This window comes from Corvus kubaryi, unplaced genomic scaffold (assembly GCF_017639235.1).
Source record: "Corvus kubaryi isolate FWS band 111438036 unplaced genomic scaffold, C.kubaryi_AGA036_p1.0 37391, whole genome shotgun sequence".
Lineage (NCBI taxonomy): Eukaryota > Metazoa > Chordata > Aves > Passeriformes > Corvidae > Corvus > Corvus kubaryi.
In genome coordinates this window covers 11,385,609-11,411,108 of record NW_024581130.1, presented here as the reverse complement: position 1 = coordinate 11,411,108, position 25,500 = coordinate 11,385,609, and the positions used below count along the sequence as shown (strand labels likewise).

Below are 25,500 nucleotides of genomic sequence, written 5' to 3'. Positions count from 1 at the left end.
GCATTCAACACAGTGTAACTTCTCATGGCATTAATGTTTTGTAATTGCCAAGGGTTGGCTGGCAGGTTTTTATTGGACAAAGCAAAGGCAGGCAGTGTGTTAAACATCACTTTGAGGGCGCAGAAGTGATTCTGATGGCGGTGTAGTGGTTTTCCATCTTGTGAGGTGCTGCATCACAGAGATCCAGTTTGAAAGCTGAGGTTTTAAAAAAAACCAATGCACGCTAAGTCAGCTTTCTTCTTCAGTTTATGATTGAATCCAAGATGGCTCCAGTCAAACTCTCCCCACCTACGCAGGGACAACCCTTTGGTCCTGCCAGGTACGTGAGGCTGCACAGGCACAAGGAGTGGGATTCCAGGGTGAAGGCCAGTGCATGGCTTGCCCACATCATCCACAGGGAACTTTGAAGGCCAGGTCACGTTTACAGGGCTGCAGTTTTTCCAGGATTCCGTGGAAAAGGGCACTAACATCCCAGTGACGTGTGCCCCGTGCCTGCGAGTGCCGCCAGCTTCGTCCGTGCTTATGGGATGTTTGGAGAAGCACCAAAACGGGCCATGGACATCAGCTCCTTGGTGTTCCCCCGGGGATGTTCCTGACAGATGATTAGTGGCTAGTGGGCCCAGGGTCGTGTCCTGAAACACGTCTGATCAAGGTAGGTGATAATCACCTCAGGAACCCCACCATGACTTGCAGAAGGACCCGAGTGGCTCCGGTTGTCTGGATGGTGGAGACGGAATGCTCCTCCAAGGCCAGCTGTGCGTGCAGGTGAAAAATAAGACAGATACAATCATGAATTTTTGAAGCACCTTGTCTTTGTAAAGTAAGCCTTAGTTAAGGAGATACGGTCTGCGGAGCCCTGTGTGAGTGTAGCAGATGCTCCTTGTATCTCACCTTCCTGCTGTGCTCAGGGTGAGTCACTGTGCTGAAGTGACTCCCTTCTTTCTGCCCCAAGTGCTAATCCATTGTTAAAATGATATTAACTCATGTGTGCTAATTAGCAGGTGTGCCAGGGTGTGAGAGGCCCAGGATGTTAACTAGGGTTGGTAAACACACCTTTATGCAGGATGCAGACCCAAATTGTGTCTGATGGGACTCCCTCTCCCTTCCTTTCACAGCAGAGAAGTGCTGTGTTGTGGGACCTTTGTCCTCTGGGCTCTGTGGTGGGATATCCGTGTCTCAGCTCAATATTTGGGAGAGCCTGTGGGTCCCTGGAAGGTTCATAGAATCATGGAATGTCTCGAGTTGGAAGGGATCCACAAGGACCATCCAGTCCAACTCCTGGCCCTGCACAGACACCCCAACAATCCCAGCCTGTGCATCCCTGGGAGCGTTGTCCAAAGGCTCCTGGAGCTCTGTGGAGCTGTGACCATTCCCTGGGGAGCCTGGTCAGTGCTCCACCACCCTCTTCCCCCCTTTGGGGGAAGAACCTTTTCCTGATCTCCAGCCTGACGCTACCCTGGCACAGCTCCAGCTGTGCTGGGTCCTGTCCCTGTCACAGGGAGCAGAGATTGGAGCTGCCCCTCAGGAGGAGGTGCAGCCTCCGTTGAGGTCTGACCTAATTTCCTCTTCTCCAGACTGGTGGGATTCATCCTGCCAGAAGGACGGAAGGAAAAGAGACTTTTCCCAGTGGTATCATGACTCGGCTGAAGAGAGGAGGGTCATTTTGTGCCCAGCTGCAGGGCTGAGCTCATGGCTGCTTGTTGAAGCTCCTGGAGGCGACGTTCCCTGCAGGCATCCAGCTCTGGAGCTGGCCTGGCTGTCTCCGTGCCGTTTCGGGCAGAATATGCCGGGCTGGCTCAGAACAGGTTTTGGTAGTTCCTCGCTCCTTGCTTGGCGCAGGGGAGCACTGCTGTTTACACAAGCTGGCTCGCGCCCTCGGAGGAAGCCCACATCAAAAGGGTGTATCCCAGTGCGTCAGCGGGGCCGGGAGCCGGGGCCAGGCCTGGAAATGCCTGTTCTCCCCAGCGGGAGCGGACACGCTGGGCCTGGCACTGCCCGCCGGGGTACTGCCCGCCAGGGCTCCCGGCGAGGCTCCTGTGGGACGGCTGCTCCACGCCTTCCCTGCGTGGCCAGGCCTCCTGCTCCCACCATCCCGGGCCCTGCCGGGTCGCTCACCCAGCCAAGCTTCTCTGGAGGAAGCATCTCATTTCCTAGGAGGAGGGTGGGTTGGATCCTACATGACTTGGGCGAAGGCTTTCCTTGCCTCTCCCTCTGTGGATCTCTCTCCATACATAAGGGTTGCTGTTTATGGCTGGCTGGTTTTTCTTCCAGTGCTGAGGGTCATGATTGAGGGGGAAGTCACTGCTTTTCTTTTACACACCTGCACTGAACCTTGTGGCTCTGCACAACTCCCTGACAGGAGGGGGCAGCCGGGGGGGGGTCGGGCTCTGCTCCCAGGGAACAGGGACAGGAGGAGAGGGAATGGCCTCAGGCTGGGCCAGGGGAGGGGCAGGATGGACATCAGCAGGAATTTCCCCATGGAAAGTGTGGTCAGACATTGGCAGGGGCTGCCCAGGGAGGTTTGGAGTCCCCATCCCTGGAGGTGTCCAAGGAATTCCTGGACATGGCACTCAGTGCTCTGGGCTGGGGACAAGGTGGGTATCAGGCACAGGTTGGACTTGATGGCTTTGGAGGTCTTTTCCAACAAAATGATTTAAAAACCCACCAGTGGTCGCACCAATGTCTGAAGCTTTCTGCAAGCTTCTCTTAGAGTAGGGGTAGCACACATAGCTCATGCTTTCCTGGGAGTTCTGGCCATTCCAAGGATTTTCTTTGGGTAGCAGGAAGAGATACCCCACAGTGCTGTGGCAGGGTGCAGATGGACCCGGCACTGGTGGCAGAAGGGTGGTGCTGCCTTTTGCCCTCCAAATCTGAAAATCACTCCAGACAATCGCTGGATCTGTCGTAGTAAGCACCTGTCCCTCCTCTGAGTGTGGCAATGTGGGTGCTGTGTCTGTGGGAGCTGGTGTGTGCACACCTGTGTGTAGGTACATGCCGTGTCCGCCTCACGGCAAGGCCGCTCCAATGGGAATGATTCCGTTCCGATGGGAGTGATCCCGGCTGGGCGGTGTGGGAGCGCTGACCTGTTCCAGCGGGCTAGAGGTGGCCGTGCCTGAGTGGACCCGAAGGCAGGCAGCAGCAGCCCCTGTTGCCCTCTGAGTCACTCAGGGCTCACCAAACCTGCTCGTCTGCTCAGGGTGTACTGAAAGCTTCTCTCCCGTTTGTTTGTCGCGCAGATGGGAGCTGTTGGTTTGCTCGTTCTGGGTTTAAATTCACCATAATGTTGAGGATTGATTGTTTCAGTGCTGCTCAGTCCAAACTGTGTCAGATCCCATCCCTCCTTCAGCCCTTTGTTGCTGTCAAGGTGGAGCACTCTGATGCTTCTGGGGTGTGCCTGTGGTCATGGGGGAACCTCGTGCTGAGCGTGGGTGGATCTGTTGGAAACATCTGAGGCTGCGAGTGCTGAGATGAGAAGTTAAACCCAACGTGCTGTTTGAAGTGGGCTCAAACTCACTGCTCACTCCTGTTCCTGGTCACGGGGGCTGTAAGGATGACTGTGCCGTGTCAAATTGCTTCTCTGATATCTCATCCCTGTCCCAAAATAGAATCATCCCCTCCCTTGCTCTGTACCCGCAGCACCCGGGCGTGTGGAGCCCCACAGCCGCACTCCAGCTGTTAAATCCTTGCAGTCGCACAGCAGCATGTCCAGCCCTGGGTCAGAACTGGGCTCCTGCATGAGCCTTTTGCCATTTTGTTTTGTTCTTTTCCTCATGGTTCCGTCCTTTTCCCGACTTGCGGTCACTGCTGGGTTGCAGAGGGTGGGACTGCAAGGGTACAGTTATTGCTCAATACTTGGTGTTTGTGAAGTATCACGCAGAGTTGTAAATGTTAATTTGTTAATTAATTTGATTTCTGCTTGTAAAGAATATTTACTGTGTTGTCTACTTCCTTTCCAGAGCAGTTTCATACCTGTTTGCCTTGTCCCATATACGTGGTGCAGAGGCAAGGTGGGGGAGGTTGGGGGAGAAACACAGATGGTTTGGGTTTTGTGTTGGTATTTCTTATTTATAGCAACCATTAGCCAGCCCTGGTCTGGAGGATGCTGCTGCTCAAATCTTAATCCAGAGACAGTTATGTGGAAGTAGGGAATTAAGTAAAACCAGATCTATGCGTAATTTCTAATTCCCCGAAGTTCCTGATCCTGGAAACCCTTCTGCACCTGTGGGCAGCTCGGTGGGAGCAGCTGCTGGTGTGTTTTTAACGCGTTCTCTCCAGAAGCACCATCTGGATACGTACCCGGGGAAACCCTCGGAGTCGTGGGGGAGTCGAGGGCAGAGGCAAAAGGCACAGAGTAGGTCAGAATGTTTTATTTTCTGTCTTGCTGGTGAGCTGCTCCCTGCAAACACAGCAGAATACCGTGCGTGGGGAAGGGACTGTGGAGCTGGTGCACTGGGAATGCAGGAGGGAGTCGCCTCTGCGGGCTCACTGGGGATTTAGTTCGATTTAGTTCTTGGCTCCTCTCGCAGCGCTGGTGAGTTAAAGTCACCCTGGAAGGATGTCCCTAGGAATCCAGATTTCAGGAGCCGGGGGGTTGAGTGGCAGCTCATCTGAAGCCTGTGACGGGAGGAATTAATCAGGAGAGGGAGGGAGGAAGAGAAGGAGGGAGGGAGGAAGGGAGGGATGGGCAAAACCCCAAACCTTCAAACACACCCAATTGACCCGTCTCATCTTAGCGTGAAACTTCGCAAGTTACACCCACTCCGAAGCAGAAGGGGAATGAAACGCTGGCGCTTCCTCCTTTCTGTTACCGGCAGCTGGGGCTTGGGAAGCACAACAGGCAAAGATGTTTGTGCTGCTGATGATGAGCGGTAAGAGCTTGGCGGGCAGCAGGAGCTCTGCCTGCCCGCTGGGAGCCGGGCGGGGGGAGCGGGAGCAGCTGGGACTTGGATAAAGCTGGGGAAATGTGTTTGGGGGTGTAGCACCCTCGGGCTGCCTGACCCTGTGTGTCCAGGAAGGCTTTCCTCTCCCAATTCCCGTCTCTCCCCGGTGTGGATAGAGGTGTTGCTTTCTCTGAGTTGTGTTTAGTTGGGTTGTCAAGGGCTGTTTGCTTTTCCAGGGCTCGCACTGCTCCCTGGACACTGCGGGCTCAAACTGATTGAATGGGAGCTGGGGACTTCATAGCTGAATTCCCTAAGAGAGAAAATGTAGTGTTGTGTTACTGGCTAGAGATGTTCCCTTCTCCAGCTGTCTGGCTTTATTTTCTGTAATTACAGGTTGCCATGCTCTTTAATTGTTGAAAATGAGCCCCGTGGAAGGTTTCAACTTGAATCCAGCTCTGTTGGGTGTCTCTGCGAGGTGGGGAGAGCTGGGGGGCTGTGAAGGGCAGTGCTGCTCTGTGAGGGGGGAAGGCTGGCTTGGGGGTGCTCACACTTCCCAGAGATTTGGGAACACTGCGGATCTGGGACTGGGGGAACCTCCTCCGTATCGAGCTGCTCATTTTTCTCCTGGTTCCTTCAGCGATGGCTTATCAAGTTATTTAATATCCCGGGTGCTATCTCTGAATCTAAATTGCCTAATTCTTGGGTTGGTGACAGGAAATGTGAGCACAGAGCCCTGGCTCTGCAATTACTGTGACTAAGCATCAGGGCTGAGCACCAAGTTGTCTGCCGGCCCTGCGCTCTGGGGGACGAGCTCCCCATCCTGTCCCGGCTCTCCACCCTGACCTGCTGTCCCCAGGGCTGCTGTGGGAATGTTGGGGATGGCTTCTGCTTCCCAAGGGGCACGGGCTTGCCTTCCCACGGGCAGGGTTCAGCCCTGACTCAGAGCTGTGCAACCCATCAGCCGTGAGTAATCCTCCAGGGCAGAGGCAAAGGATAATGCATACCTTTTTCTGGGAATTAAGTCACTCTGGAGCTGTTGGAAATGTGCTTTCGTAGTTTTGTTTCGTATACCAGAGCCCCACTGCTGAGCTGGCTGTGAGTTCCTTGGATGGTGTTTTAATATTGCAGGAGGGATTTACATTTCCACACGTGATCAGTGCTGTGGAACGAAGCGAGCAGGTTTGGTGGGTGTCACTGGGTTGCTTGTTTTTCCCCATCCTTTCAGAGCTAAAAGTGATCCGTGCATTATGGAAAAGGTGTGGAAATTGCTGTGCTAAGCACGGCACACGGAGCTCAGGGACCAGGTGCCCAAATGTGGCAGGCCTGGTTACGCTTCCTGGGGAACTTGCTCTTTTGAGGGTGCCTGTCTGGTTTCTAACTTGTTTTGAGGCAGAAACACTTTATTTTTCCAAAATGCCTGACAGAAAAAAAATCTGCCAAGCCGCAAATTTGCATCATTTAAGCATTTGCTTGAGCTTTATGCTTCTGCTCCGGGAAATCAGTGGTAGGATTCCTGCTGGAATTGGTGTTGAGGAATGGCATTGATTTTGCAGCGGCAGTGAGTCTATTAGGCATCAGTGTTTGGAGCAGACTTGTTTGTCTCTAATGGAGTTACACACTGTGGCTTGAGTTGTAGGTAATGGTTGTTTGGAAATGAACCCCAGGAAAGTGCAGCTAGTTTCCTGCAGGATCAGTGACCTGGACTGGCTCAGGGAATGCCTGGGAATCATCCTGCCAGAAGTTGGGGCAGGAGAATGAGGGGGCAGAAATGGGAGCTCCCTGCTTAGGACAACAGGCTGGCTTGAGTCTAAACTGTGACCTCACTGTGTGCATCAAGCAGCGAGACCTCATTGCTTCCCTTTGGCTCTGAAGCATTTGCCAGCACTGGTCTTCTCTCAGGTTGTGAGGGCTATTAGTTCAACAAATTAAAGGGTCTTTGATGTGGGGCAAAAAAAGGCCGCTAGAATAAAATACCAGCTTCTAAATAATTAATCGTAAAGAAAAATCCAGTGCAGAAGTAACGGTGGCATCGAATCTTTGCAAGAATTCGTCAAGAAAGAGGACGAGTCTCTTCTGATGCATCTTCCTGGGTATTATTTTGTTAAACTGGTGACTGTGCAGAGCGTTCCAGGGAGTTTTATGGCCCAGTAATCCATTGCTGGATGAGCGGAATACATTATTTATAGATTAGAGTGTTTTAACATCCTCACATGGGGTTGTTTAAGGAGGTCAGAATGCAGAGCAGTGGGAATGGGATTAGCCCAGCTGTGCCACAAGCAGTGCAGGAGCAGGGGGTGAAAGGGGAAGTTATCATGTAGATATTTATGTTTTTATTGTGCCTCACAAGGCATGGGTCACGTAAAAGTTAGGGGTTTCTAGAACCAGAATGTAGTTTTTATTGGTTGTGACATCTCAAATTCTAAGTGAACTGGAAACAGACATGAACATCCTTTTCCCTGGTTCAGCAGACTCGCTCCTGGCAGCGTGTTTGCATTCCCAGTGGGATGGAGGCAGAGGGCTTGAGGAAGGGGGAACGTTTGTGAGAACTGCCAGCCCCTCCTTCCTTCCAGGGGAAGCTGTTGTGTTGTTCCACGTGTGAAGCCTTTCTGCATGCCCGTGTCCCAGAGGCACAGCCCTGTGAGTGGCGCTGGGGCTGGCAGACAGGTACTTGATTCACTGCAGAGTGCTTTTAGTGTAATTGCTTTTTGAGGCTTCCAATTAGCCTTTCCCTGAGAGTTGGGCTGTGATGTTCTCAGGCAGCTTGAAAAGCCCTCGTAAAGCCAAGCAAAGGAATGATCTGGGCAGGGGAAGGGGGTGCCCGTCAGGCAGGACATGCATCCTCAGAACTGCAGGCTGAGCCCAGGGAAAGCTCTGGTCCTGGGAAGGGGGTCTGCTCCTGGTTTGCCTCAGGAATCTCCACGGTCTCGCTGCTGCCAGCACCCACAGCAGTTCCCACTCTGGTTTCTGCCTTTGGTCTTCTCAGCAACGAGCTCTGGGCTGGCAGGCTGGAAATTGGGAAACCAGCAGTGGTTCAACTGTGGCATTTTCTAGTAGTGTCTAGACAGATGTCCCATGGAGGGACTCGATGGTCTTAGAGGTCTTTCTCAACCTTAACAGTTGTATGATTCCATGGTTCTAGAGTATGGGGTAATTGGGAGCTCAGGCTCCTGGTGATGTTAACAGAGTTTAACAAGTGGCCGGGCGTTCCCTGGGCTGTTGTTCCCTGTGTGCCTGTTGTTAGGAGGAGCACGGAAAATGTTCCGTGGTGCCACTTCAGCAAGACTGGTATGGGACGCACTGCGTCACCTTGCAGTGCCAGAGTGCCCCTGAGCTACAGGGAATGAGCAGCACCTCTGGAAGCTGATTTGGGGCTGACCACAAATCACCCTGCACACGTACATCCTGCTGGAAGGGCATGAGCATCTGCAGGCAGGGACATCACCCAGAGATCAGCCATGTGGACACAGGAATGTGTGGAAGTCACAGTGGGTATGCTCTTCTGTGGGTGTAAGGGAAAGAGGGGTGCCAGTGGGCAGCCATGGAGTTGGGAGCAGTTGTGTTTGTTTCTGAAGAGGCAGAAACTGTTATTTTCTTCTGAAAGCTACTCTGCGTTTCTAGTTCTCTTTTCCCTTCCAAACAATTTGGAAGTGGTGGTCTTAATTTCTCCTGTGAGGTGCAAGAGAACGAGTCACTTGTTGAGGGGATGTGATAGTGGATAATAAGTGCAGAACCAGCTCTGGATCAGCAGTGTCTTTATGAAAGAAGTGTTTTTCCTGTGTGTGTAGGGAAATGTCCCTTTCAGGTGGTGCTGGAGCTGTTGAGCACTAAGGGTGACCTTTCCAAAGATGAGGCTCCCTGAAGCTGGGCAGTGTAGGGAACCAGCAAAGCACAGCTGCAGGAGCTGGGGAAGTTGCCAGACCTTTCCTGCAGCATTTTGTCCAAAGCCAGAAAGTGGTTTTGGGGTCTCTGAAATAGCAGAAGTTGGAGGGAAAAAGGGAAGTGTGTAGGTTTTGCATCAATGCCTTCTTCCCCTGTTTCTGGGAGATGAACAGAGCCCCTCATGTCAGGATCTCCCTCCATACCTTACACTGCCCGGTGGCTGCTGAAATACCCTCACAGCAGCTTGGCTACACCTATGGGAAGCTGCTGTAACGCTCAGAAATCCCGATGTCCTGCCTTGGCCAGGTGAGCACACAGCTCTCTGTGCTCATCCAGTCCCTCCAACAGGGAAAACAAAGAACCTCCTGCTGTCTGCTTCCCAGCTGGGAATTGCTTTGCTGTTCATTTGCATTAACCTGGGTGGGGAAGGTGTATTCAGAGTGTGCCCCAGGCCCTCAGACACTGACATGGAGACAAAGACTCCCCATTGCGCAAGGCCACCGCTGGGAAGGGAGCTGGGGAAGGAGCTGGGAAGCTGCTTGGTGCAGCCACCTCACAGAAGCACAGAATCTTTTAGGTCAGAAAAGATCTTTGGGATCAACGTGTCCAAGCTGTGCCCGATGCCCACCTTGTCCCCAGCCCAGAGCACCGATTGCCACATCCAGGCCTTCCTTGGGCACCTCCAGGGATGGGGACTCCAGCAGTGCCTTGTTTTTGCAGGATGGCTGGCACAACCTGGAAGACCCAACCCAGAGGTTGTGCCTGGTCCTGCCAGCTTTCCCCACTGCTCCTCAGCTGTGCACAGGCCGCTCCTTCCCTTTGCCAGTGGTTTCCCTCCCCTCCTGGTGAGGGGGTCCTGGGAGAGAGGCCCCTTGGCAGGAACTCCCGAGTGCTCCAGGTTTCCGGGGGTATGTGTGATTGTTCGGGGACGGCTGCAGGGCTGCGCGGGGAATGAAAGCAGCGACTGAAAACTTCTGTCAGGCATCCCGTGCCTTTCGCTGTGGGTGATGTGTAACACATGCCAAAGGTTGTTTTGGTGAAAAATGATTGATGTGCTTTTTTTAGCAGTAACAAGGAGCCTTTTTTTCTTCCTTTGCAACAATGAAAATCTGGTGGTTTTTTTGGCTGAAGTGGGAGGAGGGTTGTGCTTTTGTTGACTCTCATGGCCCCCATGGTGAGTTAGAGGGGGCTGCTCTAAGAGGTGTGAGATGGGCAGCAGAGGCACCACAAACACACACAGCCAGGGTGTACGACTTGAGGTACAAACCAGAACTCAGTTCACTTGGAAGTTGCAGGATAAAATTTATGACAATAAAAAGCCAGTGGGAGTCAGCTCCTTGCTGATTTTTTTTTTTTTTTAATTAATCTTAATGCTTTAGTAACATCTGGGTGATTGCTTTGTAATCTTTTTCTGGGAAGCACTTTTGTGTGTGTGTACTTTGTTGTGGAGTGATAAATCACTGTAATTTACCAGCCTGGTTTTTAAAAATTTGGAAAGTCACACTGTGTGATGTGTTCCTTCAAGCTGTCATTCCTGGAGGCACCTGAATGAATCCATGACATTTCAGCTTCTGTTTACTGCTTCAAACAGGTCTTTATGTTTGACATGGTTACCCGAGTATACCTTCAAGTTTGGAGTTTATGGAGGTTTTTCAAAAGGGAAATTAAAAGGAATAAGAGATTTTTGAGGAGGAATAACATGCAGTCAGTTGCTTTGAGCCACCTGGAGTTGGGAAGTTCATATAAATGTCCAGAGCTCCATGAAGACTGAGGACGCATTGGGAATGTCCCTGGGAGCCCCTGGTCATGGGCTGTCCGTTCCTCCCTGGCTCAGCCAGTGCCTCTCTCCTGAAATGTGCCCTCCAGCCTTGGTGCAGCAGGGGTTGAGGCAAGAGAAGGGTAAAGTTGCACATCCGTGTAGGTTGAGTCTGTGTTTCCAAACAACGTGAAGCAATGCAGGGAATGTGCAGTGACTGTCTGGGGGCATGAGAAAATCGCAGTGCCCTTGGTTTGTGCTTCTGGGCAAGTGCAAGGAGAGAAACCAAGGCTTTTTTGGGAGCGTGGCTTTGACAGTAGATCCATCTGCAGGGCTCGGGCTGCTGGGAAGAGGGGCTGGATTATTTGGAAGCAGAGGCGTTGCAGGGAAGGTGTGCTGGCAGCCTCCTGGGGCTTCACAGCTAAGGGAGAAACCTCCTCTGTCCCAGTACTTTACAGCTGTCCTCGTTGGGAACTCTTTTTCCAGGCAGGGGTTTGGTTAGGGAGCAGGGAGAGGCTGGCACTGAACGGGGTAGAGATTTGGGAAGGATGGAGGTCAGACAGAGAGGGTCTGGTCTCTCTGAATCTGCTGCAGGGACTGGGATCTCATCAGGTATGCACTGGTTAGTTCTGCTGGAGAGCAGGAGGCTGACCCACTTAGTGCCTGCCAAAAACCTGGCTCCACTGTCGTATGGCGCTGATCTCTGCTCCAGTGGCCAGTGACAGGACCCCAGGGAAGAGCTGGAGCTGTGTCTGGAGGGGTTCATGTTGGCTATGAGGGAAAGGTTCTTCCCCCAGAGGGTGCTGGGGCACTGACCAGGCTCCCCAGGGAATGGGCACAGCCCCGAGGCTGCCAGAGCTCCAGGGATGCACAGGGTGAGATTGTTGGGGTGTCTGTGCAGGGCCAGGAGTTGGACTCTGATCCTTGTGGGTCCCTTCCACCTCAGGATATTCCATAGTTCTATGATTCTATTAGGTGCCCTGGGAAATGGGAGCTGGGGCTGCCCTGCTGCCCGAGGCAGGACAGAGATTCCCCCACCAGCACGGAATAGATGGAAATGAAATAATTGCCAATCCCAAGTCTGTGATGACTGGGAAAACAGCTCCAGCTTTGTGTGAGCCCCTGGACCAGGGATCACCTATCTTCGTGTGACTGTGGAGCTCTGGTTTCAGCCCACGCCGGAGCACTGGGATACAACTGCAGGATCAGTCCAGCAGGGCCCCTGAACAGCTCCCGAGGTGGTCGGGGTGCATGGTGTCCCACAAGGAAGACACTTCCAGACACCACGGGCCTCGTGTGTGTAAAGCACAGATGCAAGGACTTGCAAACCTGTAAGAGGTGTGGCAGTGGAGTTTGCTGGTTCTGCACAATTCAGCAACGCAGAACGTTGGGGAAATGTGTCCTGTGAAGGGAAACAGTGAAGTGTTCCAGCAAATGTTTGTGGGTAATGAGGACAAACGTGCAGGGCAAAAAAGGCTGAAGTCTTTGAAGGAACCCAGTAAGACCCACAGCTCCTGGACAGGAGGTGTTCAGGCAGGCAAGATTGCAAATCAATATATTAAGAGAAGAAATAACCCCTTGTAGACCAAAATGTGCACAGCTGTGGGGACAGCATGAGCAGTTTGGGATTCCAGGCTTTTCCTGTGGGTGCTTTTGGCTGGGAGTGAAGCTGGCTCCCTGCTCCTGTGGCGCGCCAGCCTGGGGGGTGCCAGGAGCTGCCACGTTATCCCATGGGGCCTTTCCCCAGGCTCAGAATCACGGAATCACAGGATCACTGAGGCTGGAAAAGAACTCAAGAGACCATCGAGGCCAAGCTGTGCCTGATCCCACCTTGTCCCCAGCCCGGAGCACTGAGTGCCACCTCCAGGCCTTCCTTGGACACCTCCAGGGATGGGGACTCCAAACCTCCCTGGGCAGTTCCAATCTTTGAGCCACTCTTTCTATGGACAAACTCCTCTTGCTGTCCAACCTGAGCCTTCCCTGAAGTCTGCATGTTTCCAGTGCATTTTTCCAAGAACTATTGTGTACAAGGGGAACAAGAAGTCTGAGTGATTGCCTTTGGAGTTAATTTGGGGTCCAGCTGGCCTCACTTCTAGGACATAGACCTGCCGTCCCCGTGACCACGTCCTCTCTTGCAGGATGAGATGGGCTCCTAGTCCAAGCTCCAGGGTTTCCCGGGTTGAGGGGCTTGTCCTGCTGGTCCCCAGAACCTGCTCGAGCTCTGCCGTGCTTATCCCAAGGTTTGATCATCCTGCGATTGAAGTGGCTGCCCAGCCCCTGTTCCCCCAGCGGGTTTAGGAGGAGCACAGCTCACCTGGCATTCAGACAAGATTGCAGATATTTAGCTCTTTCAGAGCAATCTTGAACCTGCTCATCAGAGTGTGCATCTCACTTGAAGCCACTCCAGCTGTGCAGAGCTATTTCTGTACAGGAATCCTTTGAAATTTTAATGCACTTTTTGCTCGTTGAACCCCAAAACGAGTCACTTAAGGCAGCAGCAGCAGTTTTTCAAAACCTCTCCCTACCTGTCGCTTCCACTGACTTTTCTGTAACCTGCTTTGGGCCTCTATTATTCATGGAAAAAGTAAAACACATCCAGGAGGGGCCAGGTGTTTCTGAGGAATGTGATGGGATTGTTGGGGTGTCTGGTGCAGGGTCAGGGGGTTGGACTCGATCCTCATGGGTCCCGTCCAATTCAGGATGTTCTGTGGATCTGTGGTTCGAGGGTTTGGCAGCATGTCCTACTGCTGAGAAGGAATCAAGGATCAGCACATTTTCAGCAGGTATATAGAATTACCCTTTTATCAGATTGATCTTAAAAATAAAGTCTGGTTTTGAATATGGGAAGATAAGGCCTCGTAGGGGTTGTATTCCTCGCAGAGCTCCTGATTCATTGTCTAAATGGCAATGAAATGTCTTGCCTGGCTCGGTGCGCAGTGAGATGTGAGTCACGTCCCCACGTTGCTCAGAGCTGGGCACAGAAGGGACAGACTTCACGCCTCCCTGGCAGCTCCTGCTTTTCACAACCCCGCTCGCAGCAGACGGCACCACAACGTGTCGCCGTGAGGTTTGGAGTGGAATTCTCCTGAGGTCTCAGAACTGTAATCCATTCGTGTGGAAGCCTCTCCAACCTCCTTCTCAGCTCCCCGCTCGCAGGGCTTTCAAAAGCCTGGAGCTCTCAGGCTCCTGGAGTTCGGTGAGGCTCTCGGCCGCAGCTCTTGGGAGCCTGGAAATGAAAATCATTTTTTATTGCTCAAGCTGGACCAAATTTTGCATTTAGAGTCTCTGCTAGTAAAATTGACAGAGCAATAAGGGGATTATCTTTGTCCAACCTCTCTTTTGAACCTAGTTGGGGAAATGGCAGAGGCCAGGGATTCATATTCCTCTATGCCTGACCTACAATTTATGGCAATATTATCCCAAAGTAATTGAGTGGGTCCCACAAGTCTGTGTAGCAGCCAAATTCTGGAGGTGAATGTGACTCCTTTCACTTGATTTTAGAGCTCTTTTGCGTGGAGCAAAGTGAGTTTGAGTTTTGTGGTACTGTGATGAAGTTGCACCATACTGAGCACAGCCCCTGCTGTCTGAGGAGATCTTTGTCACCACCACGTCCCCTGCACGGGCGCTTCACCTGGATGAAGGGATGATCTGGAAGGTCCCTTCCGGCCAAAACCATTCCGTGATTCTGTGATTTACTCTGGCTTTATTTCAGTGAGACAGGAGAGGAATTTCTCCATTTGTAAAAGGGGATTTGAGTCTCAGGGAGATTTCAGGTACTTGCCTGTGAATCCCTGGAATTAAGTTGAAGAGTGGAGCCCTAATCTAGCACCTTCTCTCTCAGACACAGCTTTTGCTTACGCTTCACCACTGAATAACCCACTGAAGCTGTCGGGCAGCAGGGGTGCTGCATGCTGAAATTCTTGGCTTGCAACTGAACAGAATCCTCTAGAATTTAAGAACTCAAGGGGAAAAAAAAGGGCCCTCAGCATTAAATACCCCTGCCCTTCTCTGATAAACATTCCCCCACCTCTGAGCCGAGTGTTCTCTGACAGCTGGGTTGAATACATGAAAATGAGCAGCGGCACCGAGCATAGAGAGAACACCGGGGGCAGGAGCCCTCCCCGTGTGAGTAGTGCAGGTTGTTCCACCAGAGCAGGGACAGAAAATGGGCTTCCCCCGGGACAGCTTTGTGTAAGCCCGGGTTTATTCAGCAGCACAGAGTGGGATCCGAAATGCCCCCTGTTGGCATGAGCTGTTTCACTGGGGGCCGTGGATGGGAGTGCTGGGGCTTGCTGATTCTTTCCCGGGCTGAGTGTGATTATCTCAATAGCTGCACTTGAAAGCTGTTATTTAATTTCCATTGTGACGCTGTAATAGTGCTCAGAGGATTACGTGTAAATGTACGTGAGGCGCTTGATCCCTGAGAGCGGGAGGCTTTCAAACCATGTGCCTGGGCTGGGTTATCGGGGTTTCTTAGAGAAATTGAGTGGGGGTTTTGACTAAATGACCATTTGTGCCTCAGCTTCTCACAGCCCCGTGCAGATAACCGTGTTCTGTGGCTCCCTCTGGCACCAGGGAGGCGGATGCACGTAGGGCTGTGCTGTTCTCAGAAAGAGAACCTTGGAAATACTTTAAATATAACTCTTTGTTAGTCCAACGCAGGACCATTTGAATTTTGAATCAGCAAATATTTCAGCTGGGCTTCCATAAGGATTATTAGTTTTTAATTATTTCTGACATTTTCCCCAACTAAAAATGGAATTTATTACTCTTCTAGTTCTAATTTTCTTTACTGACTTCGGAGGTGGCATTGCTTCTGGTTTCTTGCATGAAAGGCACTGTAATCTTGAAAAAGGTGGATGGCTCTTGCGTTGATATTTTTTCACCTGAATGGATTGGGAAAATATTGGTAGAATTTTGATATTTAAAGCTGGTGTAGCTGCCAACTTATTAATTGTTGTTGTTTAAGCATCGGGTTAGCTTTGTGTGCCATCAGTCAAAACTTCATGGTCAATCCAGTGCAGGATGTCAATATTTGGTCTCCCAGCTAAATTAAAGTTTATAGTTAACTGTTGTGATAGTAAATGGGTTTTATTCTGATTTATTCTTCTCTGTGTGCAAATTCCAACCCATTGTGGTGCACATAACCTGTTGTGCATCATCTTTTGCTGAGTACATCCCTAAAAATTGTCCCAGCAGAGGCAGGCGAGGTCCTTATGAATGATATCCTTTCTGTAGGAATTTATCAACCTGTTACAACTGGCACAGCAAAGGCATCAACAAAATTAACAGCATTTGGGTTTTTTAATTTTATGTTGGTGTTAAGAACCATGTTCAGTGCTGTTATTTATTGCTTGCCTTAAATACAGGCTAAGTTAGGAAACATCTACAGTGGGACATGTTACTTATCTGCTCACAGCATGTGGCATTCTCTGGAATATTCCCGCCAAACTCCTTACTGGATTAATTGGGCAAAATCACCCCCGACAGATTTTTGTTTCATGCGGATGGGTCGTGTTTAAGCGGAGAAAACCTCCAAGCAGCGTTCCTGTGGGATTCCCAATTCCTAGTTCAATTTGGGCTGAAGTCACTGGCTGGCGGGCTGGGCTTGCAGGGGAGCTGTGCTCCTGTCTCCATTAATCTTCATCTGGAAGCTGCCTGGAACAGCGTGGGCCGGGGCAGCCCCACCGGCGACAGGCGAACTAACAGCTCTTGCTTCACGTCCGTCCCTGCTCCAAGCGGGAGTCATGGGCTGATTCTCCCTGCAATTCTGCAGGGTTTCTTACTCCTGGTTAGTTTAGCAAAGCTGCCTGTCAGGGTGGTGTCGGAAGCCGTGAGCTGGGCCCGGCCCGGCGGGACTGTGCAGAACTCCAGTCACGTGAGCGTTGGGATGGAAGTGTCTCCGGAGTCTGCTGAAGCGGGTTCCCACTCCAGCACGGCTCAGCTCTGCCCAGCTCTCACATGATGACACTTCAATGTCTTCCTTCTGAGTGTACAGCATGTTTCTGGGGAAGAAAAGAAGATGGATTCTGGAAATCTTGCATAAACAAATAGCACTTGGCAGGCGGGATGCTGCCGTGTCTTCCCTGCTTGTTAAGAGTTCCAGTAAAACGAGCTCACTGATACAGAAATATCCCAGAATAGAGGCTGGGTCAGGAGAAACTGGAGCCAAAGCAGGGCTGTACCTTCTCCCTTTGAAGCACCATCCTGCCTGTGTTTGCATTTGCTGCAGTTTTCCTGATGTATTGGCAAAGAAATGTCAGGGTAGGTTTTCTGAAAACAAAGGAGTGAATGAATGAAGTCTTTTTCTCTCTTACTCTTGAAACTGGTTATGGGCCTTTCTTTTTTTCCCCTAAGCCTGTTAGGTTGGGCTTTAAAGAACAAACCCCAAACCCCAGACAATGCAGTAAAGCCAAAAGCCTGGAGCAGGTGTTACCCACTTGTTCAAACAAGTCCAGGACTTGTTTCCTTTTCAGAATGCAGTTGGAAGTCAGGCCTTAAGGAGGAAAACTAAAATGGAACTATTGAGCATCAACTCACAGCGGCGGCCCTGTGCCCCGAAATTGTGTATTTACATGTGGGGCTGTGAGAAGAGCAGGTTATTAACCCTGCTGAGCCCTGGGAGCAGGGACACATCCTCACACTGAACCTTCCCAGCGTTCTCCCAGCCTTTCTGTTTGTTGGGAGGATTAACTACAATCCTTTTTCCCTCCCTGTGGCTGCCCCTGCATCCCTGGCAGTGTCCAAGGCCAGGCTGGACGGGGCTTGGAGCCACCTGGGACAGTGGGAGGTGTCCTTGTTCCTGTTAGGGGCTGGCACTGGATAAGCTTTAAGGTCCCTTCCAACCCAAACCATTCCACGAATCTGGGATTCTGATATTCCAGATCTTGTTGGCTGCCTCCCGGGTTGGGATTTTCTCAGTGTTTCGTGCCCCAAATGAAGCTCCAGTTTTTGCAAGCGGCTCCACGGGACGCGGCTGTTGGAGTCGGCAGTGCTGGCACAGCTTCCTGCCTGCCCACAGCTGAGCTGCTCCTGGGAAAGCTTTTCCCTGCTGGCATCTGCATGCCCGTGCTGCAGTGTCGTCGGGCACAGCCGCCCAGGTGGGGTTTTGTGGTGCTGAAAGGGTTCCCCCAGAGCCTGGGATGCACTCGGATGCCACTTGGCCAGCATTTGCCACATCTCCTGCCTAAACAAACCGTTGTTCTTCTTCATTTCACCTCCATGTCCACATCCCAGTGGGGCATGTTTCCTTGTCAGGAGCCCTCAGCCTGTTCTGCCAATGGGGCTGGAAGTTGTTTCCCTTGAAAAGTTCGAGGTGCCCATTGTGTAAAATGTTTCACAAGTCATGTTGGGCTGGGAAAAGAACATGGTGGGGCAGAGCCTGCAAGCTGGAGCAGAGAGGTGCCCTGCCAGGTGATTATACATTCCTTTTCATGGCTTGTTTGGGTTTTTTAAGAGGCAGAGAATAAGTTGAGGCATGTTAAAACCTGTGTGAGGAGTGATAATGGAGTGCTTCCCTCCTTTCCCACAGCTGGGCGTAGGGAGGACGTGCCAAACCTCAGTGCCTGGTTCCTTGTGATCACAGCCCTGTCCCCTGGGGGCTGGTCGGAGATGGAGAGGGGTGAGGTGGTCGAGGGGCTCTCCTCTTCCCCTGTGGCACTCAAGGCGTGGCACTCAAGGCATGGTACCCACATCCCTGTGGCCCTCCTCACCAGGGTGCTTGCTGTTGACCCCTTTTCCCACCCCACCACCCCATCCAGGGAATGAGGTCTGTGCCAAGAGCCCCCTTTTCCCCCTGTCCTGCTGCCCAGTGAGGTCATTGCAGCTCCTCAGGTAAAGCAGAGCTCACGGGGAGTGGGGGTGGTGGAAATGGGCCTCAAACCACATTTCCAGCCATCACTGTAGCAGTTTATTTGTCTCATTTCAAAGCCATTCCACGGCTGGTTTAAATTACTCCTCCCTCGTGACCTGCTGTGCTGGTAAATGGTCAGGCTAAACAATATCCCGATATTAATTGGTGCAGTGGGATTTTGGGCGATGCTTGGAGGAGCATCGCTCTGCTTCTGAACATTAACTTACTCTGCAAATGTTTTTATTGTCTTTAAAAGGAATTTACTGCCTGTTTACATAATTATTAATCTAATAATTAAAGCTGAATTGAACCCTGAAAGTTGGTTGGATCTTCATGAAACACTGAAATAAGGAAGCCGTCAGGTTTTTGTATCTTTTATAAATATAAGCCTCTGGAACAAGGAAACCGACAGAAATCCCACAAAAATGTCCCAGTTAATGGATTTTCTGTTTGCTACACTATATAGGGTTGCAGAAATACTGGTAGCTAATTGCAGCCTTACAGATGGCACCAGGAGGGATGGATTTCTCCAGCCTGTGCTGCCTTCCTTTGGCTCCCTGAAGCTCAGAGCAATGAACACTTGTTGCAGAGGGAGTATTTAGCTGCTTTTTGGGTGCTTGGCTGGGAGAATTTCAGGTATTTTAAAAAATTATACTGAAGTTGTTACCAAGGGTGTTTTCAGGACTTATTGTGAGTTTCTTTTGAAGGGCACTTTTTTATTTTAATGGGAAAGTGAGACAGGGACTGTGACCTGGGGTGGTGCTGGGAGGTGTCAGAGAACTGCCTTTGCTTCCTCCTCCTCCTCCTTCTCCTCCTTCTCACTGGCACTGTTGGGTCTCCTGGGACAGAGCAGGGAGAAGGGAAGGAGGAGGAAGAGGAGAAGGAGCCTTCGCTGTAGCCAGGAACAGCCCCTGAGAGGGGCGAGTGGAGCTGGCCCGGCTGGTGAGGGGGCTGCGAGTCAAAGAAAAGGTGCTAAAAATGACCCCTGAGGAAATGGTGTGTGGAAAAGCCAGAGAAACAGCATCTTGTTTCTCTGAGATTTTTCCCCTCTGTTCTTTGTTCCCTTTGGCCTTTTCCTTCTCGGTGTGACCCTTTCGTGCATGAGGCAGAGCAAGATTTCCCACTGCAGTTCAGAGATGTCAGAAGCCAGGCTGAGCTTTTTGGTTCTGTGTGCCACTCCTCAAACCTCGTCACTTCTTTGGGGGCCCGATCCAGAGCCCCCTGGGTGAATTTTGCCCTGATTGCAGTGTGGCTCTTGGGCAGGGTGTTTAGAGCTGCTGTTGTGCAGGCGGAAGCTCGCCGGGCCGCTCGTGTGGCGGCTTGTTCCAAGCTGCCCCATGTGCAGGGGCTTGGCAGCTCCCTTGGAAGGAAAGGCTGCAGTCAGCACTCTGCAGGGAGGGAGGGAGACACTTCTGCTTCCCCGACAGAGCCCAGGGCTCTGCCCATCCCTGGTGCAGCCCTGCAGATGGGAAGCCATCGGAAAAACTGGGAGCGTTTGTGTTGCTGCGTCACGCCAGCAAAGCAGTGCTGCTGCTGGAGGAGCTTCTTTGGAGCTTGGTTTTCTTTGGGACTGAAAAAAAAAGATGTGTTACTAGAAGTCACATCATAATTTTGCTCCTGTAACCATATTGCAGGGGCCTCTGCAGGCACGGTCAGAGGTTGTGTCCCATCACAGCAGTGAATACAGCTGTGCTGGCAAATATTTGTCATGTAGATCTGGCCTCAGTGTCCTGTGATTCCTGCACTGCACAGAGCTGTTCTTCCTCCTTTAATGTACAAGGAATAACATCTTGAGAAAGGTTTTGTAGGAGTTGATTGAAAACTGTAAATAATGAAGTGCAAAATACATTTTCTTTTTGCCTCCTCCCCCTCTTTTCATGTAGGTATGTCAGCTCTGAAAAGTGGTGGAAAACAACTAAGAAAACAAGAAAAGAAGGGAATTGCATTTGAAATATTTTGATATCACTCATGGGTGACTTGAAAGCATGTACAGCCCATCAATGATGTGTGATAAGGGGATCGTCTCAGAACAAGACTGATGGCAAAACATCCAGAAGTCTCCAGAGCACCTGTAGGGCAGACTCTGTAGTAGAGATCTGAAAATTTCAAGGTAAAACCCCCTGAACTGGCACAAAGGTTATTGCCTTCCAAAAACAGATGCAAGGGCTGGTGCAGAGCCACTCAGTCTTTGTGTAGCTCTGCTGTAAACGTGTCCTTTGCTTCTCTCTTTTGTCCCCTCTTTAAAGGCCTTCCCTTGAAAATGGCAGCAGTCACTTTGTCTCTGGGGTGCATCCACTTGCTGCAGAAAAAAAATTACTGCTTCTGGCCTGGATCTGTAGGATCAGTGTGGAGATGTGGCTGTGGCTGCTGGTGGAGTGGAAGGCACAGGAGACTCACCTCTCCTGGTGGCTTTGGCTCAGGAGGGAGGAAAAGCATGTCTCAAGAGGAAATTCCTGGTCCCTGATGTTATTTTTAATACCCTTTTGAGTAAAAGTGCTTTAACCAGTAACTCACTGGGGGTATGCAGACAAAAACATTGCTGGGAATTTATTGGGAATGGCTGGACTTGCCTGCAGCTTGGAGGTGGCTCTGCTGGGGGACAGAAGCCATTTGGGTGAATTCAGGAGCTGCTGTGAGCTCAGGTGGGCTGAGTAATTCCCTTGTAAGACAGGCAAGGTGGCTCTGGGCAGTGTGTCCACAGATACACTGTGTGTGCGCATCTGCTGCAGGGTTTGTTTTCATTTGGCCTGGGAATGATGCCACGAAAAATACCAGTGGCTTTCTCAGCCACTAAAATCATCTGCTGCTCTTTAAATGTAAAGAGGAGACTGGTCATTTTCTTCCAGGGCTCTTTTGGGCCAACGTCAGGCACTGGAATGATGGAATGGCACTTGCTGCTGCTGAAAGTACCGATCACAGGATCACTGAGGTTGGAAAAGACCTCTGAGGTCATGGAGTCCACGCTGTGCCCCATCCCCACCTTTTCACCAGCCCAGAGCACTGAGTGCCGTGTCCAGTCAGTAAAGTGCCATGTAGATTTACTGTGCTTTTGTTTGATGCTGTGGCTGATACTTCACCAGCCTGGCATTTGGAGGAGGCATAGCTGCTGTTTTATGAGGAGTTTGCATTTCTGACACATACTTTAGAATGCTAAAAAAAGTCCCATTTCTTCATACTTTAGCTCAGTGTTTTGTTTCTGTGACTATACCTGGCAGTAACTGCCTGAAAAGGCAGCGAGAGCCTGGTGCTGAGCAGGATTTGGAACCTCTCTCCTTGCTCCTTCTCTGGCACTACTTTTTGAGTCATTTTCAAGGGAGAACTCAACTGAAGCTGTTTTTGGCAGTGTCCTGTGCAGGATGTCGGGAGCTCACAGGTACAAGCCCTGCAGCTGCTCACCTGGCACTGCTGCTGGGTGCTGCTCACAGGCAGCTCCTGTGTGCCAGCAACAACATTCTCCTCTTATTGACCACAGATTGCAAAGCCAGGGGAGGACCTGGACCAACTGTGGTGCTGCCAAACTGTGGAGGATTTGTTGTTGTTTTTTCCTATTGCTCAGGAACAGCTTGAGTTTGGGAAGGACGAGCTCTGTCCCTCGGTGGAGCTGTGATCCGTGGGTCCCACCGAGGCTGGTCAGGAGTCTAGGGCTGAACCCTCCAGCTGGAGGCACTGCTCGGCTGCCTCTCTGCTTGTGTTCTGTTTGACAGCAGTTTTGTTGCTCTGAACTCCTCTTGGAGTGAAGCTTCACTCTGGCCTTGCTTTTGCTGAAGGTGTCTGATCTGTGCTAACCTTGGCCACAGTGAGGGTTGCACGTGGTGTTCCAGATGAGGTCAGTGTCTTCTGCAGCATCAGTCACTCCTGCTTCTGCTGGGCAGGTCCTGCTTGGTCCATCCTTTGATTTACCTTTGCTTTTCTTGGCATCAGTGCCACACTGGGAGCTCATGGTCCTCTGGGATCAGTATGAGACAAAAGGTCTGCTCTGTACCGTGACTTCTTCCAGCTTTGTGTCCTCAGCACAAGTCACCGTCACATTTCTTTTTATGTGTTGTCATTGGAAACATGAAAAAGCTCGAGTGAGGTAATTGTCTTCTCAGCACAACCTCTGTGCAAAGTTTCTTATGTAGATCGTAATTCCTGTGCCAGTTTTTGTCATCTTCAGCTCCATTAGTCGTTTCCTGGAAAGGTGTCTTCTGCCTTTCCTCCTCTGGAATATGGGTCATCTTCTTGCAGGGAGTGATCAAGAGTAGCAGGCAGAAATTATTTAGTTTCCCATTTCTTCCCATGTCATTCCCTGTTCCATCTCCCAGCTGTGCTCTCCAGCCTTGCATTCCCTTGACAGACAGATGGATACATCACTGCTGGGATTGCTTGTTCTGCAGTCCCAGGCAGGATCCTGATCTGCAGGTTTTAATATGAAAATTCTTGCCCGTATCCCTGTGGTTGCTTCTCTCATAGTTTTGGGATGCAGATTGAAAGCTGCTGCTGACTGGCAAATTTTAAACTCTGGATTTTGCTCCTGATAACCTCAGATGTGGTGATTCATGTGTCTCTCCCCCTTCCATGCACTCCCTGGAAAAGGAGGCAAAGCCTTCATTTTATTTGGAGGCCACACTCAGAGCTGATGGGTATCAGTGGTGGCCTCAGCCTGGCTTTTGGTAGTTCTGGCTTTTCCTCTCCAGAGCGTTTGCTGATCCGTCCTTTCTCCGGCTCTGCTCCCTGCCCACCTCTTCCCAGGGTGGGGGCTCACCCCCTGAGCCCCGGGGGTGTCTTCTCCTAGGATTCCCATCCCTCATGCGTTTTGTCCCCTCTTAATTAAAGAAGCAACAGCCGGCATGTGGCCCTGGGGTTGTGTGTTCCTCCCTCGGGGAAGAGCCGTGTCAGGAGATGTGATGGACTGAGTCGTGACTGAAACCGGTCAGCCCAGATAAGCTGAAGCCATCAGGCTCTGTCAGGACGTGCAAGATAAAACCTGAATGCTTGATTTACCTTCAGCGGTGCCAAGCTGGTACAGACCAGCCGAGCTTTGCATTCGTGGTTTCTCCTTCTCTCCCTGCTGGAGGAACGGGGCTGTGTGATGGCAACGCCTGGCTGGGAAAGCTGCTCTGTTGGGGCTGATAGCAGGAGGTGAACACAGCAGCCACTTGGGCATCTGCTCGCCTGCCTCCTCGCAGGCTCTGATTAAACAGGAGTTAGGATTTCCAGTCAGGATTGGGGAAGTTCGGCTTCACCCTGGGCTCCTTTTTGTTGCTCCCATCATGTCCAGCAGCTGCGGCAGGAGCGCTTGGAGCAGGTGGAGGGTGGGAGTCCTGTGGGGAGTCCTGGCTTTGGGCTCTTCACTTGTCCCTGTCCCACCAGAGAATTGTGTCCATGCTGTCACTGACACATCAGGCAATAAACTCCCGGTTTTGGGAAGTTTAGGGTGTTCACTGCATGCTCTCTGCGGGTTGAATGCATCTTTCCTCCTCAGTCCCCCAGTGCCCTTTCCCACTGGAGATGTGGCTGTGTAGGGTCTTTCTGCAGGTGATGGGAGTGCTGTGTTCACAGAGAGAAGGAGCTCTGAAGAGCCTGGCAGCAGGAATCCAGCCCTGCCCTGCAGTGCTGCAGCTGCCGGCCTCTCCATCCCACCGCAGTGCACTTTCAGTGAAGGCCGAGTCCTGAGCGCTGCTGATGTAAAAGCACAAGCTCACAGAGAGACCCTGGTGCCAAAACTTGTGCAAGGCAGGCTGTCATCTGCAAAGGACATCCTTTGCTTCAATCCTTTTCCTTATTATGCTTTCCTTGTGGCCTCGGCACGGAAGTTATTCTTCTGTCCTTTCTCCTGACTCTAAAGCAGTAATTGAGGAACCTGACACAGCTTTGGTGCTCAGTGAGGTTCCTCGTGCTCCCTCAGAGAGAGAGAGGGACCAGGATGGGAGAGCGCTGCTCACTGTGATTTTGCCCAAGTTGTGTTTCACACTGGTTTTTCCGTAGACCTCTGGAATCCCTCCCTAGTACTTAAGTCAGAGTATCTAAAATTAGATACTTCGTATCTCAGGCACCATCTTAATGATCTGTGTGAGGTCTTTGGCATTGCTTGAAAATCAGATTACTTACCTCAGTGCTGAAATGAGGAGATACACTAAGCACTTCCTCTCCAATTCCCCCTACCACAATTATTGCTCTTAATTTTTTTCCACAACATTTTAATCCTTCACATCCTGTCTCCTTGGTCACTCAAGCCAAGGGTTTCAGTTTTTATTGCTGGAGCCTGTGGTGCTGGGTGGTTCTTCTGTGTCCTTGGCTGTACAGTGAGAGCTTCCACAGATCCATTTGGAGCTCTGTCTCCTGGCCTGAATATTTTCTTGTTACTTCTCAGTCTTTTTAGTGCATTTGGCTCATCCCACCCTTGCTGTGTATCAGCAGTTCTCTGCTCATTTGGCACAAGCAGAAAGCCCTTTTCAAGCAAAGTGTAATAACAATAACATAGAACCTAAAGGTAAATAAACAAGCCACACCTTATTTTTTATTTCAGCTGCGTTTTGGGAATTCTTTCATTTTTTAAAGTATCATATAAATGTCCATGCAGTCCTTGTTGCCTCCATGGAGGCCAAGTGGGCTCCTTCTTCCCCACAGTTCCCTCGTGGCTGGGTTTAGTCTGCCCCACAGGCTGCAGGGAGTTGCCCTCGTGGCTTCCCATAGATTTGCTTATGTCTGATAATCTGAAATTAGAATCCTCCCCCTACTCTGCCCTTTGCTGGAAACGTGTAAAACCTTGCAGATTCCCCCCAGGGTAGACAGGGGGATTTTCCCACCATTAAAAATAAAAGGGAAGGGAAGGAGAAGGAGTTAAAGCATGCTCAGATAGTTGTAAAAGTGTTTGAAAAACAAAGAAACCCACAACCGTGTCAATTATTCACATCCCCTCTATAAATAGAGAAACCCTGGAGAGGGGGCTTTCCCTTGGGCTACCTGCTCTGCTCTTCCATTAATTTATTGCCAAGGCCCTACGGTGCTTTGTCAGTGCTGTGCTCCTGGTTTTGTTTCCTGTAGCTGGGATTTGGGGATGGCTGACTGTTGGCTCTGTGGAGGTTTATGGTCTCTTGACAAACCTCCCTCCCTCCCTCTCTTTTTGCCTATTCTTCCCTCCCTTGGAAATT

The 25,500-nt window shown here is 51.1% G+C and overlaps 1 protein-coding gene across 5 annotated transcripts in view; it reads left to right on the top strand.

Moving 5' to 3' along the window:
* Positions 1-25,500, top strand: part of TIAM1 (TIAM Rac1 associated GEF 1) — a 127,749-nt gene that overhangs the window by 22,790 nt on the left and 79,459 nt on the right. For 2 of the 5 annotated variants that reach the window (XM_042038069.1, XM_042038070.1), the window contains exon 1: positions 4,715-4,868. The exons of the other annotated variants lie outside the window; for them this stretch is intronic. In XM_042038069.1, coding sequence (XP_041894003.1) covers positions 4,844-4,868 — 25 coding nt within the window. In that variant the 5' untranslated portion in view covers positions 4,715-4,843. Of the gene's footprint in view, positions 1-4,714; positions 4,869-25,500 lie in introns of those variants that run through there. 5 annotated transcript variants of the gene reach the window in all.